A 17212-nucleotide genomic window follows, 5' to 3' on the forward strand; every position below is an offset into this window, starting at 1 on the left:
TGCTGCCCCCACCCTTTTCACCCCTCCCTTCGCGGCCACGGCTCGCGCTGTCGGCACGTATAAAGCCGAAAGGGCCCCGCGCGCCCAACGCACTCGAGCCGCGCGCCACCCCGGAAAGCGGCCCCGTTCGATCGCGTCCTCGCGCCTCGCCGTCCGCGCCGCAGCGTCCTCGCGGCAGCGCGCCTTCATCAAGGAGAAGACGGGTGTGTGTGGCGCGCAGTCGCGCCGAGAAGCAGCAGCAGCAGCAGGTCGATCCCCGGAGGAGAGGAGAGGAGAGGAGGAGATCCCCCCCCCCCCCCAGCCCACTCCACTCCGCTCCGCTCCGCTCCACCCCACCCCACCCGCGATGGTCCGAGCCACGCAGATGGACACCGTCCGCGCGCTCCTCGCCCTGTGCGCGCTGGGCTGCGCGTGGGCGCACCTCGAGCTCGCCCCGCGCCTGAAGACGCCCCCGCTGCCCATCCAGTCCGAGAAGGAGCCTCTGCCGTCCAAGGGACTGTCAGGTCAGAGTCGCGCGACCCATGGCATAATAACTCGATCGATGTCCCACAGACAGAGCGATGCGCTGCGCAGCTGGACACAGACGACGCGCCGCGCCACGCCGCGCCGCGCCGAGAACCTCCTTACCGTGGTAAAACTGCCCTCGCGCGGAGCACTGTGACTGTGACTGTGCTGTGGAAAACGAGAGCGTTGAACCTGTTTTCACTTTCGCTCGCGGGGTCCTCGTGGACACGTCATTAAACTCCTTGGTGGACCGAGTGCCTGTCATGTGTCCCAGGGTGTCCAACGTGTCCAAGCCAAGGTGTCCGGGGGCTGGGGCTGTAGAACAAGCACCCCCACCTCATGTGAGTTAGGAGCCCTTTGTTATGTCCGCTTTGGACACGGTCAGTCATGCAGGTCAAATTTTGCAGATTTACTCCAATGTCCTTTGCAGGGAAGGATCTTCAGGTTCCGTGTTCCTAAGGGTGGGGTCAGGAGCTGGGACCTTAACCGTGTCCACAGAGGCCTGCAGGTCCCAGATGTGAGCGCTGGTCCTGGGCTGGACTTGCTGGGACGTCTCTCGTCTCCCGCTGTCCAAACCGGTGAACCGCAGCGCTGGACGCACGGTCAAAGTCCCCGTAGAACTCGCTCACGGTCAGTTCGCTGCGGTCACTCTGCTGTAATGAGCTCCTGAAAGGCGCGCTTACTTTTTCACGCGTGGCTTCTGCGTGTCAGACGTGTCCTCTGTGGGGACCTGCTGAGGACCAGGTTGACCGTTACCGGTGTCCTCATGTAGAAAAGCACAGAACTCGGGGTCCATTTTCCCGTTCACATCCCTGTAAGCGGAAACGCAGCGACACACTCGGAGCTGCGTGCGTGAAGCGCGACCGGGGGCCCCGCGCCCCGGGAGTGTGTTGCGCACACGTGACACCTGCTCTGGAAGTGAGGGATGGAAAGAATGAAGCACGAGGAGGTTATGGGGTCGACGGGGTCGGGCAGTACAAGTGGGAGCGTGTGTGTGTGTGTGTGTGTGTGCGGGCGCGCGCGCGTGGGTGTGTGTTTTCAGATACTAATGATTTAAGACACGGCGTTCATGCCGGAGAAATGAAGTCATGTGCAGTTATGCGCCTCGCAGAAGGTTCTCCTTATGGACCCCGTGTGCCCCCCCTCCACCCCCCTCCAGCCCACCGGCCGTGTGCTCCGGGGAGCTGGGAGAACCGCTTCGTCAGACCCGCGCAGACGGCCTCGCGGTCCTTCCCTTCAACACGTCTGTTTGTAGTTAAGGAAAGTGCGCTTAAGGCATCCGCGGCTCTCCGTTAACCACTCAGTGACCAGGTTGACCTGAGGCTGGGAACACTGGTTACTGGTGTCTCCTCCAGCGCTCCTTACGCAAACAACGGCATCTGGGGTCCCCAGGCGCAGTCGGGGACCGGGTTGCGGGGCGACAGGAGCGGATCGGAAGCGCCATTCGGAGAGCCTCGGTGCGTCAGGGTCCGCAGGAGGGTGCGGTCCAGCAGGTTCTGGTACTGGGACCCACGGTCAGGGCCAATGGCAGCTTTTGGAAAACCATGCGCCCGTGTCCTCTTGATGTGGTTACGCACACTTTCCTTTAATATTTCCTTGCACACACAGAAAAAAAATGATGAAGGAAAAAAAGGGTAAATTAGCGACAGAAAGAGAAAATTGTGTCCAAATGCGCAGTCTCTCAGCTTTCAGACACGCAGCCGCCTTCCCTGTCCTGTGTGTGTGTGTGTGTGTGTGTGTGTGTGTGTGTGTGCTGCCAAGGCGAATTGAAACCGTACACGGACCGTCTGGCTCTACCACCCCCCACCCCCCGCCCCCCCCCCGGTGGGCGGTCCAGCACTTTGTCCCAAATCCCTGTCCCCCACCAAGAGCACTGTGTCCTCCACCTCTGGTGGTCCCAGTCACAGGGGTCTGAGACTTGACATCTGTACGTTCTCAGTTTTGTCCCCAGTGTGGTGGAATGAGCTCCCTCTGTCCCTCGGAGCTGCTGAATCCCTCCCGCATTCCGGAAGGGTCCCATCTCTTTGAGAGCCACTTCTCTCCTGATCTCCTGACAGCTCCATCAATGAGTCCAACATCATCTGCAGTGATTAGCTGTGGACAGAGGTGTCCAAAGGCCCTAAACAAAAGGTTGTCGGGTTCCGCACTGCTGCACCTTCACTGACCGCCATCCCTCGGTGCTGTAGGCTGCTCCTTCGGGGGACGTTTCTACTCGCTGGAGGACTCCTGGCACCCAGACCTGGGGGACCCCTTCGGCATCATGCATTGTGTCCAGTGTCGCTGCGAACCAGTAAGCAGGGGACTCGCGCTAGCATATGGATTTTACCCTGTTTGTACTACTCTTTACTTCCTTTGAAACTTGTACAGCTTCGAGAACGCGAGAGTCGCATTGGTAACGAATATTAATTAACGAGGTTTTCGCTCCATCGACGCACGTCTCTTGTCCACCCCAACCCCCACCAGCAGAGGAGCCGCAAGGGGAAGCTGCTCGGCAAGGTGAGCTGCAGGAACACGAAGCAGGACTGTCCGGAGCCGAGCTGCACCAACCCCGTCTCGCTCCCCGGCCGCTGCTGCAGGACCTGCGCTCAAGGTGAGGGGGGGCGTGCGGCGGCGCGCGGCCCTCCGATGCGCTCGAACACTCGTTCCCCTTTTCAGTGCGCTGCTCTCTCCGTCTCTCCGTCGCTCCTCGTCCGTAATCGTTGCCACGGTAACGCAGACCCGCATCAGCCCAACGAGCCCCACGCCGCCAGTAAATTCACAGCACAGGCTCATGGGAACTTTGCGGAGATACAGGAGGGGGGTGGAGTCGGTCTTCTTCTTGGTTTCCCCCTAATGACCGCGTCACGCCCGCCTGCTTCTGTCTCCCAGCCTTCCGCGGTTCCCATAATTCAATTCAGCCGCAGCCTGACCGGGCTGCTATTGGGTCCGGTCAACATGGAGGATGGAGGCCCTGTGTTCTGGCAGACGGTCGCTTGCTCTCACCGACCATGGGAGGGGAGGGGGGTGTCGCTGACCCAGCACAGCGCCCCCTAGGCAGTAGCTGAGACACACAGAGCGCAAGTAACCCAGGATCAGATGTGTGCGAGGTCCCGTGGCCCGAGGGAGGGGCTGTCTGTCACTGGGGCGTCTCGGCGGTCAGCTCTGGACCGCGCTGCACCGGAACCTCAGCTGTGACGTTTCGGGGGGGGCGTCGCGCTCATCACCTGTGTTTGCACGGCTCAGGGGAAATGGATCGGGAACAGGAGGACTTCCTGTTGGACACTTTCGAGTTTTTACACGAGAAGGAGGGCGACCTGCACAAGTCCTACAACGACGGCTCGTACCTGAGCTCGGAGGACGTGCCCCCCCGGGAGGGCCAGACAGGTGAGCTCCTTCACGGCCGCCGTGTTGCTGTAGGTAACGATCCTTCCTGCGAGTCACCGACCGACTCGTCGCCCGGCGAACTGGATTTGGACCACAAGTCCATCCAGAGTCAGGAAAACCGCAACATGTTTACGTGACAGCAATAAGCGTGTGTGTGTGTTTCTCCAAAGTGACTCAACATTAAGCTACTTCTATTATTTACTCATTTGTATGTCTAGGTAATTTTACTGGAGTATTTCAGGGTTAGTGCCTTGCTGGGGTGGGGGGATTTGAACCCACAGCCTTTGGACCCAACAGCAGTAGCGCTGACCACCGCACTACCAGCTGCGTAGCCTAGACACACCTCCCTTGGTTTATTAATTTAGGTTCTGTGAAAAAATTCTGATGGAGCAATAATGAATTAAAGTACCTGCGAGCATTTACTGGTTTAATTAACTTTGCGTTACATTAAAATCTGATATAAACTGACGGGACACAGAAGTCCGTTTTCCGCACGAACTCCCGCTCCGCACTCATCGTTGACGATTCGTCCCATAAATGTGCAGCGTTCCTCATGGGGACGCGACTGTAAACACCGTGGAAGCGAGTTGAATTAAGGCGGTTCCAGGCGCCGCTTCGGTGCCCTTTACTGCCATCTACTGGCTCGGAGGGTAAACGCATGTCACGGTCGCCGTGCGAACCGCAGAAGCGTTAATAGATTAGAAAATGCCAGGAAAACACACAAATGAGTGCGTGTGTATCTTCGAAGTGGTCCAGGGTGTCGCTGTAAAATACGTAAATATTTTTGTGGCGGATTAATGCTCCGCTCGTGTCGTCCTCTGCAAGGACCGCGGTCCTTTCAGTCGCCCCCTCTGCTCTTCCTCCTCCAGACTTTGTGGCTCTGCTGACCGCTGTGCCGGAGTCCCGGCCGCCCGTGTCCAGCGGCGTGGCGCGCGCCCGTTTGTCGCTGTCCGGGAACAGTCTGGTTTTCTCCATCACCTTCCTGAGGTACGTTACCCTCGTGCCTCGGCAACGAGACGCCGCGGCGCCGCCGCCCGCCCCCTTCCGCCGCTCGTTCGCACACGTCGTTTCCTGGCGGAGGAATGCGGCCGAGTAACGTGTCCCGTGAGCCCGACCTCGCCGCGGACCTCGCAGGACGCTGGGATCCTCCCGCACGAAGGTGCCGTGACCTCTCCTGTCCTCTCTCTCTGTCAGGATGGACAGGCCCAGCAGGGTTCTGATCCAGGATTCTGAAGGCAACGTGGTGTTCCAGTTCCGGGTTTCCAGGAGCGATTTGGTGCAGAACGGCATGGTGAGGAGCATCGGGGGCCACGATGGTGTCGCGACGGTGTGGACATGGTGGGGACTTGGCGGCGGGGGGCTTGGTTTGGACAAGGTTTGGACTCTGTGGACTCACTTTAGACATTTTGGAGATTTGGTGGGGACTCACTTTGGACTCGGTTCGGACTCACTTTGGACTCGGGGTGGGAACTCAGTTCAGACTCAGTGTAGATTTGGTGGGGACTCATTTTGGACTCGGTATGGACATGGCAAGGAGTTGGTGGGGAGTCAATTTGGACTCAGTTCGGACTCACTTTGGACTCGGGTGGGAACTCACTTTGGACTTGGTGGGGACTCAGTTTGGACTCAGTTCGGACTCACTTTGGACTCGGGTGGGAACTCACTTTGGACTTGGTGGGGACTCAGTTTGGACTCAGTTCGGACTCACTTTGGACTCGGGTGGGAACTCACTTTGGACTTGGTGGGGACTCAGTTTGGACTCAGTTCGGACTCACTTTGGACTCGGGGTGGGAACTCACTTCACACTCTGTGTAGATTTGGTGGGGACTCATTTTGGACTCGGTATGGACATGGCAAGGAGTTGGTGGGGAGTCAATTTGGACTCGGGTGGGAACTCACTTTGGACTTGGTGGGGACTCAGTTTGGACTCAGTTCGGACTCACTTTGGACTCGGGTGGGAACTCACTTTGGACTTGGTGGGGACTCAGTTTGGACTCACTTTGGACTCGGGGTGGGAACTCACTTCAGACTCTGTGTAGATTTGGTGGGGACTCATTTTGGACTCGGTATGGACATGGCAAGGAGTTGGTGGGGACTCACTTTGGACTTGGTGGGGACTCAGTTTGGACTCAGTTCGGACTCACTTTGGACTCGGGTGGGAACTCACTTTGGACTTGGTGGGGACTCAGTTTGGACTCAGTTCGGACTCACTTTGGACTCGGGTGGGAACTCACTTTGGACTTGGTGGGGACTCAGTTTGGACTCAGTTCGGACTCACTTTGGACTCGGGGTGGGAACTCACTTCACACTCTGTGTAGATTTGGTGGGGACTCATTTTGGACTCGGTATGGACATGGCAAGGAGTTGGTGGGGAGTCAATTTGGACTCAGTTCGGACTCACTTTGGACTCGGGGTGGGAACTCAGTTTGGACTCAGTGTAGATTTGATGGGGAATTATTTTGGACTCGGTATGGACATGGCAAGATGTTGGTGGGGAGTCAATTTGGACTCAGTTCGGACTCACTTTGGACTCGGGTGGGAACTCACTTTGGACTTGGTGGGGACTCAGTTCGGACTCACTTTGGACTTGGTGGGGACTCAGTTTGGACTCAGTTCGGACTCACTTTGGACTCGGGGTGGGAACTCAGTTCAGACTCAGTGTAGATTTGATGGGGATTCATTTTGGACTCGGTATGGACATGGCAAGGAGTTGGTGGGGAGTCAATTTGGACTCAGTTCGGACTCACTTTGGACTCGGGTGGGAACTCACTTTGGACTTGGTGGGGACTCAGTTTGGACTCAGTTCGGACTCACTTTGGACTCGGGGTGGGAACTCAGTTCAGACTCAGTGTAGATTTGATGGGGATTCATTTTGGACTCGGTATGGACATGGCAAGGAGTTGGTGGGGAGTCAATTTGGACTCAGTTCGGACTCACTTTGGACTCGGGTGGGAACTCACTTTGGACTTGGTGGGGACTCAGTTTGGACTCAGTTCGGACTCACTTTGGACTCGGGGTGGGAACTCAGTTCAGACTCAGTGTAGATTTGATGGGGATTCATTTTGGACTCGGTATGGACATGGCAAGGAGTTGGTGGGGAGTCAATTTGGACTCAGTTCGGACTCACTTTGGACTCGCTGGGGACTCGCTGTGCCCTTGTTGTGGACGTGCTGCTGCAGCTCAGCGAAGGAGGGAATGTCTGCGATAAACACTCACACTCTGCGGTGTCGGCCACATTTTTCACTCAGGAATAATAAACACGGCGGTAGGGTGGGGCGGCCGACGCACTGCGCTGCCCCCGCTTTCCAGTAAAACTACAGACAGTACCGCGGTAAGGGGGGGGGGGGGTGTTGTGGCCCATCCAGGCTCTCTGTGACGACCGGTCCCGGTGCGGTGGCTCCGTGTTTCCGGTCCTGTTTCTGTTCCACTGCGGACACACACGGTCCACCCCCCCCCCCCCCAACACGGCTGCTGTCAAAGCAGAGAGGGTGCGAGGGGCCGGGAAAGTGTTTATTCAGGGACCGAGGAGTGAGACGTGTTCCAGTGCTGCGTCGCGGGGCCAAGGTACACGGAACACGTGTTCCCCACGGGAGTGTTTGAAACACGCAGCACAAACGGCGCTATTATTGTGACGATGGTGTCCGTTTCATGAGTCCAGTGTCTGTGTCTGCGCAGCTCTGGGATGGACAGAACACACACACACACACACACACACACACACACTTTTGCCTGTTGATGTTTATTCTCACTTTACCATACGCAGTGGTAAAATACCATTTGCCCAGGTGGGCCACACACACACACACACACACACACACACACCACTCAGCAAACACACTTCAGACATACAAATACACTCAGAAACACAGACGTGATGACCGTCCTCTGGGGGAGGAGCAGTCACTGATCTCTGCTGGATGGTTCAGTAACCTACGGTCACTTACGGTCACTTGCGGTCATAGTACGTTCCATGTGGTCCTTAGGATAAAGAGCAGAGTTTAAAGATATGAAATATAAAGCATGAATGTACTGTGATTTGAGTTCCGCGACGGGTGAGCTGTCGTTTACTGTCCGATTGCTGTGAAGGACTGGCGCCCGTCCAGGGAGCACTCAGCCTCGCAGCCTGTGCCGCCGGGAGAGGCTCCGAACCAACGCCACCCTGACCTGGGCAAGCGGTTCACTACAGTCAGTCACTGGTCACTGGTCTATTTGCTTGAGGAAAGAAACTGCGTTCCTCGTGGTGCTGGACCGTGCGCTGCAGTTCTTTCTACCGGACGGTCAGGGAGCAGAGAATCCGTGGCGTGGGTTCGAGTGCTCTTACAAAGTTCTGTGCCTTTCTTTCGCGCCACTCCATATAGATGTGGTGGGTGGGGGGGCAGAGGGGCCCCAGTGACCATCTGAACCGTCTTCACTGGACCTCCTGTGTGGTCCTGCAGATCTGCGGCGTGTGGAAGAACGTTCCCAAGTCACAGGAGCATCTGCTGCAGGCCGAGCAGCTGCGCGTCTCCATGACGACTGGAGGCAACAAGCAGGAGGAGATCCAGGGCAGGATCGTCAAACACAGAGCACTGTTTGCAGGTGTGTGTGTGCGTGTGTGTGTGTGTGCGTGTGTGTGTGTGTGTGTGTTCTGTTGCTGGACCAGGACGATACGTTTTGTTTTCTGACCGGCGTCTTCTCCTCCAGAAACCTTCAGCGCTGTGTTGACGTCCGAAGAGGAGCATTCTGGGATGGGAGGGATGGCCATGCTGACGCTGAGCGACACTGAGAACAACCTGCATTTCATCCTTCTCTTCCAGGGGCTGCTGCAGGGCCGAGGCACAGGTGAGAGAGGGGGCGGAGTTTTGATAAGAGGGGGAGGAGCTACAGGTGAGGCCTGTGTAAGCGTGGCACCTGCAGCCGTGCCCCCAGCCTCCGGTAAAGGAGCGCACTCTGCCCTCGCGGCCGAACGCTATGACCGAACGCGGTGCTGTGTCTCCTTGCAGAGCGCCCCCTAGTGCCCATCCGCGTGCAACTGCGCTACCGCCAGCTTGTCCTGAGAGAGGTCCGCGCAAACGTCACGGCGCACGTGAGTACCTCACGGCGCGGAGGGGAGGGGGGAGCGCGCAGGCCATGAGGGTGGGCAGGGTGGGAGCTTCCAGGTGTGACGGGATGAAGGGGGGGGTCCATTGGTCTTGAGGCAGAGGGTCCAAGCGAGAGCCGGGCTTTACGGTGTTCCGCCGCCGCAGGACCCGGACTTCGCAGAGGTTCTCGACGACCTGAACAGCAGGGAGCTCTTCTGGTTGTCCCGGGGACAGCTGGAGATCGCCGTGGAGACGGAGGACAGTGATCCGCGCCGCATCTCCGGCTTCGTCAGTGGCAGGAAGTCGTGTGACAGTAAGAGCAGCCTGGCGGGGTGCACACACACACGCACACGCACACGCACACGCACACGCACACACACACACGCATTGATACCGTATTACGGTTCATCCGCACATGACCGGACCTTAATTGACCGGATGTTGGAATGACCAGTGCATCACAATATTATATATATTTTTTTTTAAATAGAAAAATGGTAAAGAAAGCAGTTGGTTAATCAATAAAAGAGACCACACACACACACACACACACACACACACACACACACACACACACATTTTCTAAACCGCTTGTCCCATACGGGGTTGTGCGGAACCGGAGCCTACCTGGCAGCACAGGGCGTAAGGCCAGAGGGGGAGGGGACACACCCAGGACGGGACGTCAGTCCATCGCAAGGCACCCCGAGCGGGACTCGAACCCCAGACCCACCGGAGAGCAGGACCCGGTCCAACCCCCTGTGCCACTGCGCCCCCCCCAAAAGAGACCACACACACACACATTTTCAGAACCGCTTGTCCCATACGGGGTCACGGGGAACCGGAGCCTACCCGGCAACACAGGGCGTCAGGCCGGAGGGGGAGGGGACACACCCAAGACGGGACGCCAGTCCGTCGCAAGGCACCCCAAGCGGGACTCGAACCCCAGACCCACTGAAGAGGAGGACCTGGTCCAACCCACTGCGCCACCGCACCCCCCCAAAAGAGACCATTTGTTTAAAAATCACTTAATTTAAATATTTAAAGTGATTTTTCAATCAAATCTCAATGTGTCACGGTCGCGGACAGGAGACGGCAGGTAGGGTTTGGACCCAAGTGCAGGCGCTGTTGTTTCGGTGCCGAAGCGCGGGAGCAATCGGAGACTGAGGTCGGGGACGGGCGAGGATCTTCCGAGGCGCGAACGTCGTTTCGGGGGCGAAGCCGGACTCAGGAAACGGGCGAACGATCCGAGGTCAAAAGGCCGGGAGAAGCAGTTGTGTTGAACAGGGAACAGGGAACACGGAACTGGGAAAACAAGACGCCGAATGCACAAGGCAACAGGTGGGCGTTGTAGATTCCGCACCCGTTGGCGTGACGGCGCTGCCTTTATACTGGGTCTTGTCGCTGAGCCTGGGGGTGTGGGCGTGACGCACTGAGTAACATTTTTTTGCAATTATATATTTTTAGCAAATGTGACGGTTGGAAGAAACCGGCTTCACCCCCCCACCCTGAGATCATCGGTCACTTTTCTCTCTATTGGTATTTCTGTGTGTGTGTCTGTGATCTGCACACATGCAACTCCTTTTATAAAATACAACATATATTTCGTTCCTTATAAGTAGAGTACTTTCATATCTACAGTTAAGGCAAAAGTCACTTTATGAATCCTGGCAGCGAGCGGTCGCTATGACCGGACCCCCCTCCCCCCCCCACTGGCACGGTCACAGGGGATGAGCTGTATTGTTTATTCAGCCTTCCAGGGACATTAGTGCCGTTAGGATCTTGTCTAAATGATCTATAAGGAATCCGGAGAGGTGCGGAGGGGGCGGGGCTAATGCAGCCAACAGACCCCTGGGCTTGTGTGCACAGCGGCGGATTAACAGTGTCATCTTATAGGGTAAGAATTCCGCAGTTTTCCCTTCCTCCTTCACCGTCTGCCCCAACGTTCAACCTGAACCCCCCCAGGGGAGGCCTGCAGCCGAACCTCCGAAGCTTGTTCTGGTAGCTGTCCGTCTCACCAGCCGAAGCCCCTCCCACTTGCGCTTGCCCCACAGAACGCGGGATCTCTCGTGTGTGCGCCGGTCAGAGTGCGATTGCTTCGTTTGGCAAAAGACAGCGTGAGGTGCTGTGACGACACTCCCTGTGTGTGTGTGTGCGTGTGTTTGTAAACCTCCCGTGCTGTCTGCTCTCCCTTCCATGCAGCCATCCAGAGCGTGATGTCCAGCGGCGATGCTCTGACCCCAGGCAAGACCGGTGCCGTGGGGTCGGCCATCTTCAGTCTCCATGACAACGGGAGCCTGGATTACCAGGTAGGAGCCTCGCTAGACGTGCTCGTCTCCCACGGCGCTCCTCATCCTCTCACGCCCCCCCCCCCCCCCCTTCCCCGGCGCCCCCAGGTGCAGGTGGCAGGTGTGTCCAGCCAGGTGGTGGGCGTGACCGTCGAGATGAAGCCGCGGAGACGGAGCAAGCGCAGCGTGCTGCACGACCTGAGCGGCGAGTACGCGGGGGGCCGCGCCGCAGGCCGCTGGGGCCGCATGGAGGCTCGTCACATCCACATGCTCCTGCAGAACGAGCTCTTCGTGAACGTCGCGACCGTCGACCACCCGGAGGGGGAGCTCCGGGGTCAGATCCGCAGCCTGCTGTACGGCGGCCCCCACGCCAGCAGAGACGGTGAGGGCCGAGAGCGGGGCGTCGACGGGCGAATTCCGCCGAGTTTCGTTTGCGGTTATTTTACCTCGGTTAGCTCCGCCGTATGAGGTCTGTGCGTCGGTGGCTCCGCCTCGGACCCTTACCGAGTGCGTTAACCGCTTCTCTTCTCTCCGCCCCCAAAGAGCTCCCGGTGCTGCTGGGCGGACAGCTCGTGTCCCCCCCCGTGGCCACGGGCGCGGGGGGCCACGCCTGGGTGTCCGTGGACGAGAAGTGTCACCTGCACTACGAGATCGTGGTGTCAGGACTGAGCAAAAGCGAGGACTCGCCGGTCGACGCCCACCTGCACGCCTCGGCCGAGATCGGCGAGCTGGACCGCGGTGGCCCCGCCCACAAGCGCCTCCTCACCAGCTTCTACGGTTCTCAGGTAGGACGCACGCAAATACGCTTTCTCCTGCTCTTACGACTGCTTCCGGATATGAATATTTCACGCCTCGTTTACTCGCTCCTGCACTTTTCTTCGTTTGTCCGTTTACCTTCCCTTCGATCTCTGTATGTGGAGGAGTGAGAGACCTGTGTTTATCCCCCGAGCCAATAGATGGCAGTAAAGAGCAGCCAAACGCAATAGGAATGTGGGGCCACCAGACAGCGAGCGTCGAATAACAGTTTGTGCTGATCATGTGTTTTTGAGTCATTTCAAATGAGTTTGTTTTAATCCAGCTTGTAGTTAATAAAAATATTAAAATAATTGTTCCAGGTGTTTTTCTATTTGTTACCACAGCATGTGAGGTTTTTCCAAAACGATCAAGGAATAAAGAGCAGGATGTGAGAATTAGCAGGAGAAGTGAGTTAGCGACAGGGTTGTGTTTGTAAGGAGCTGGTGTGCCCCCCCCACACACACACACACACACACACACACACACACACACACACACACACACACACGGTCAGCCAAACACAGACTCCACTTGTGTGTTACAGCAATTTTTCGGAATTAATGCACGTTCAGAAGGCGAACAAGGTGTGCGTCCGCTTGTGTCCACCAGGCTCAGGGGGTCCTCAAAGACCTCAGCGCGGCGCTCCTGCGGCACCTGGACCGGGGTACGGCCTTCGTCCAGGTCAGCACCAAGCAGAACCCACGAGGGGAGATCCGCGGACGGGTGAGCGGAGACTGGCGCCGGAACGCTCTCCCGTCCCACGGCCGAGCCGCGGTCCCGTGTCAGGGATGCGGGGACGTGCGGCCGGGAAGCTGCCGTTTGCTCTGCTGCTTGTTTCCGCGACAGTATGTTGCGCTTGCGATGCGAGCGGCCCTGCGGATATTTTCCGCACGTCCGCTATCTGCCAAATGGTTTCGACAGCCGTTCGTAAAGAATGCGGGTGGGAGCGGCCAAAGGCCGGGGGGGGGGCTTGTTTCCGTGGCGACCGTCGGCCGACGGCCGACCGCGCGTCCGAGGTCCCGCGCGCGAAATGACGGGCTCTCCGCCTCGGATCAGGTGCGGGCGGCCAACGGGTGCCGGTCCGGGAGCGGGTTCGAAGCGGGCGAGCCGGGCTTCGACGACGAGACCGAGGAGCCGAAGCGCGACCCGCGCAGCTGCTTTTTCGAGGGGCAGCACCACGCGCACGGCTCCCGGTGGACGCCGCACTACAACAACTGCTTCGCCTGCAGCTGCAAGGTGTGTCGGTGCGCACGTCGCATTTCCCACGATCTCCTGCACCGGCCCAGGCGCTCAGCGCCTCTGTTTCTGTCCGTGTAGAAGAAGACGGTGATCTGCGACCCCATCATCTGTCCCACGTTGAGCTGCACGCACACCATCCAGCCGGAGGACGAGTGCTGCCCGGTGTGCCACGGTGAGCTGTCTGTGTCTCTTGTGTGTGTGTGTGTGTGTGTGTAAGTTACACCGGAAACTTCTGCACGTCATGCCTCCTGATTAACCCTTCCGCTTGCTGCCTGCAGTGGAGACAATGGAGCCCAGGGCCTTGGATGTCCGCGAGGCGGTCGAGGAACACCCCGAAGGTGAAGAGGGGTTCGAAACCTCATTTCCTGTCCCGTTCCGTCTCACTCCTCCACTCTTAGTCCCGTTTCCTACTCACTGCGTAACCTGCTGCTTCCACGCTGACCTGTGTGCTCTGCGCTCTGCGCTCTGCCCTGGACACCCCAGGCTGCTACTTTGAAGGTGACCAGAAGCTGCACGCCCCAGGAACCACATGGCACCCCTTTGTCCCCCCGTTCGGCTACATCAAGTGCGCCGTGTGCACCTGCAAGGTGAGCGTGGCGGCTGGGTGGGACACGTCTGCGAGGGCACGTAACTTGTGTATGACGATGTGTGTGTGCGTGCGCACGCGTGCCCCAGGGCTCCACGGGGGAGGTGCACTGCGAGAAGGTGACGTGCCCCCCCTTGGCCTGCGGCCAGCCCGTGCGCCGCAGCCCCTCCGACTGCTGCAAGGTGTGTCCGGGGGAGGGGGGGCCCCCGCCGCCGCCGCCGCCGCACGCCGAGCTCATGCAGGCCGACGGTTCGCGCCACTGCAGGTTCGGCAAGACCTTGTACCAGGATGGCGAGCGGTGGCACCCGCACGTGTCCCTCGTGGGAGAGATGAAGTGCATCACCTGCTGGTGTGACGTGAGTTACTCCACGTCGGAGTCAGCTGACAGCTCTCAGCCAATCACAGAGCTCCGTTGGTCAGGGGGGTGCGGGGGGTGCAGCGAAGTGTGCGTAAGTGCCAGTGTGTCTCTGCTCCAGAACGGCGTGACCAAGTGCCAGAGGCAGCAGTGCCCGGTGCTCACCTGCCACCAGATCATCCACCGCCGGGGCGGCTGTTGCCCAGAGTGTGAAGGTCAGGATGGGGAGGGTGTGGCGGGGGTGTGGGCGTGAAGGAGGACCCGCCCACTGAAACGGTCTCTCTTTACAGAAGCGTCCACCGTGGAGGAGGAAAACTTGATGATCCTTCCTGAGAAAAAGAGCAGATGGAGGCACTGAAAACGGCGATGCCCCACCCCCCACCTGCCAGCCCAGCGTCGGGTTCGAGGAGCGAGGGACACGTGGAGACGGGACGTTGCAACCTGTGGACGCTGAGCGCCGAGCGACACTCGCAGAGAGACGGTTTCTTCTTCAGCTGTTCTTCAGTTTTTGGGCCGGGAACAGGAAGCGTCTTCTCCCTCGTCTCCCGCCTCTCGTTCCAACGTGAGCCGTGTCGAGCAGAAGTCCTGCGCTGTGGGGACGGACTCAGGGTTTGGACCCTCTTGCGATCTTCTCTCTGCAGCTCCGTGGCTTCCGTGCGTGACCGTGAGAACTGCGTAACGCAGCACACGCCACATGCGGCTTCTGCTCTTATTGCACTTTAAATGAACTGGGAAGGGTGGTCATTTGGGTGGGCGGGGGGGGGCTCAACACTGATAGTGCAGTATACCGCGGTACTTCCGACATTTTACGCAAACCTGATGTGTGACTGGGGACCGGAGGAAAAGCTGGAAGAGGCCCTCAGAGCAGAAGAACATCTGTAACACACCTTTTCCTGTTATTTGTCCATATTGTTGTGTTTATATAATATTTTTCTAAACTTGTTTCTATTTTGTATTTATTGTGCGTGTGCAGAAAATAAATGCCAAAAGAGCCAATGGGTCAAAGGAGAATTTGCGGTGTGATAAGTCCAGCCCCCCCGGCATCCTGACACATCCGTGTCTCTGTGGATGTGCAGACTTCGCTCACACAACGTGGATAATTGTTTGCCCAAAATGTGCTTGTAAAGTGAATTTTTTTTAAAATGAGAAAAATAAACGTGTTCCTGAGCCACAAAAGCTATTTTTTTCACTCAACACACAAAGTTCTTGCGTTGCATGTTCTCTGCATTAAAATACAAGTTGATCAAAATCCAGAACCTTGTAACTGCTCAGGACACCTTTAAATCCAAGCTTAAGTCCCACACGTTCAGAATCACTGATGGAGATGCCATCTGTAAGCTATTGTTTTCCTTTTTATTTTCTAGTTTTATTATGTTGATCTACGGCAGCACGATGGCATGGATTGAAATACAGCTTAGTTTGTATTCCCTCCATCCTTTCCTCCAGGTGCTCTGGTTTCTTCCCACAGTCCAGTGATATGTGTTTCAGGTGAACTGGTCCCTCTAAAATCGCTGTAGTGGGTGCATGTGTGTGACTGGCTTGAGAGAGACACTCTGCCTCACACACTATGTTTCCGGAATAGGTTTCAGACCACGAGATGAATGTTTACTAATTATGATAATGAATGGATTTTGATGTTCTTTTATTGCTGTAACTCACGGTCACTTTTTTTAAATGCTAACATTTATTGTAAATTGCTTTTGAGCTGTAAGCCCTATACCTCTTTACTGTAAATTCACAATATAGAATAAACATTATTTATATACACTATATAAAATATAGATTACTATTATGAAATCACTACCTATCAAGGCAATTAGCCATAAAAGAATAGTGTCAGATTACACAAAACAATATTGTTTCAAAAAAGTGTTGTACATTTTATTACTTGAACTGATAGGTAAGGCTTTCCTTTGCCTTTTCATTTTTGTTTAGCTCTTTCTTTCAAACTCTTTTTGCTTTAGGGCTCATTGACAGACAGTGATTTTGCGCTAAGATACAAAGGAGAGACTTCTGAATGTGGGGGTGGGTTCCTCATCTTGCGCGGTTCCTGCTGTCCGGAAGCGTTTCTCCTGCGAGCCGACAGGTCGTTACGCAAATGCGGGGCCCAAATTACATTCGCTGTTCATTACGCAAAGAGAGCAAAGCATTGTGGGTGCGGGACTGACTCTCTATCTGCGTGTAAATGTTTCACGGAGCCTGTTGCGCGGGGCTCGGGATCGAGGGCCCGTCGACCCCTCGGACGGAGCTCCGCAGTCACTGGAATATGAGGAGATGAGGAGGCCGGGAGCCTGAGGAGGACAGCGAGGCGAGCGGGACTGTGGCTCTCGGGCACAGAACGACACTTTTGCTACAGGGGAGACGTGTTGCGAAAAGGGAGACACCCAAGAGCGGTGTCACGCCCCCCCACGGCTGCGCAACAGGGAACACCTGCTTCGAATTAGCAAGCACAAGCTTAAAAAGGGGCTGCGGAACCTTGTTCAGCCTTCTTGATCACTTGCGCGCCTAGTCTTGCTCCTTGATCCTCGTCTCCGACTCACTGGTTTGCCTGATCGCTCGCCTGCTTCTTGGATTACGCCGGTTCTTGGATTTGCCCCTTTGGGTTCTGTTTGTACATCCGTGACCCTTCGACTGTTCCCTGACAACGTCTACTGAACCGGCCCTTGACCAAGCTTCCTGTGCCCCGCGCTCGGGTCCGACGCAACCGCGCCGGGGAATAGCGTGATGTGCGGTAGGTAAGGTGTGCGGTAACACCCTGGGCCGCCACAAAATCGCGACTTTTTACTCTATTTTACCGCACTCGAGAGCGGAACCCCTTTCACCACGTAAAAGGAGTTCGTGAACGTCACCCAAGTGTAGAAACGGACACGGAGCTCCGTTTATTTGCGCCAAATTTCTCTAGATGTTTCGCACGTAACTAATACAACGTAAAAATGCACTGAACGGAAGCCGCGCGCGCGACTGCCTGACAACCGGCCCTGTCTCGCGCTCCGCCGCTCCGAGTGCGTTTCGCTGCCCGCTGGCG

The 17212-nt window shown here is 57.0% G+C and overlaps 1 protein-coding gene across 4 annotated transcripts; it reads left to right on the forward strand.

The window, feature by feature from the left end:
* Positions 1 to 346: 346 nt before the first annotated feature.
* On the forward strand, positions 347 to 15625 carry chrd (chordin). 4 transcript variants are annotated; one of them, XM_029255742.1, is made up of 21 exons: positions 347 to 503; positions 2691 to 2794; positions 2968 to 3094; positions 3727 to 3867; positions 4737 to 4854; positions 5062 to 5158; positions 8304 to 8445; positions 8551 to 8688; positions 8850 to 8932; positions 9093 to 9240; positions 11127 to 11233; positions 11321 to 11594; positions 11756 to 11997; positions 12617 to 12730; positions 13064 to 13243; positions 13325 to 13418; positions 13525 to 13584; positions 13730 to 13833; positions 13922 to 14188; positions 14309 to 14402; positions 14478 to 15623. In XM_029255742.1, exons 1-21 carry the CDS (start codon positions 347 to 349, stop codon positions 14543 to 14545), a joined length of 2859 nt encoding a protein of 952 aa, XP_029111575.1. In that variant the 3' UTR covers positions 14546 to 15623. The 4 variants fall into 4 exon arrangements, with proteins under 4 accessions (XP_029111575.1, XP_029111576.1, XP_029111574.1 ...); XM_029255743.1 differs by having other exon boundaries at positions 12617 to 12688; XM_029255741.1 differs by having other exon boundaries at positions 2971 to 3094; positions 12617 to 13243; positions 14478 to 15625.
* The last annotated feature ends 1587 nt before the right edge of the window (positions 15626 to 17212 follow it).

Source organism: Scleropages formosus, chromosome 10 (assembly GCF_900964775.1).
Source record: "Scleropages formosus chromosome 10, fSclFor1.1, whole genome shotgun sequence".
Classification (NCBI taxonomy): Eukaryota; Metazoa; Chordata; class Actinopteri; order Osteoglossiformes; family Osteoglossidae; genus Scleropages; species Scleropages formosus.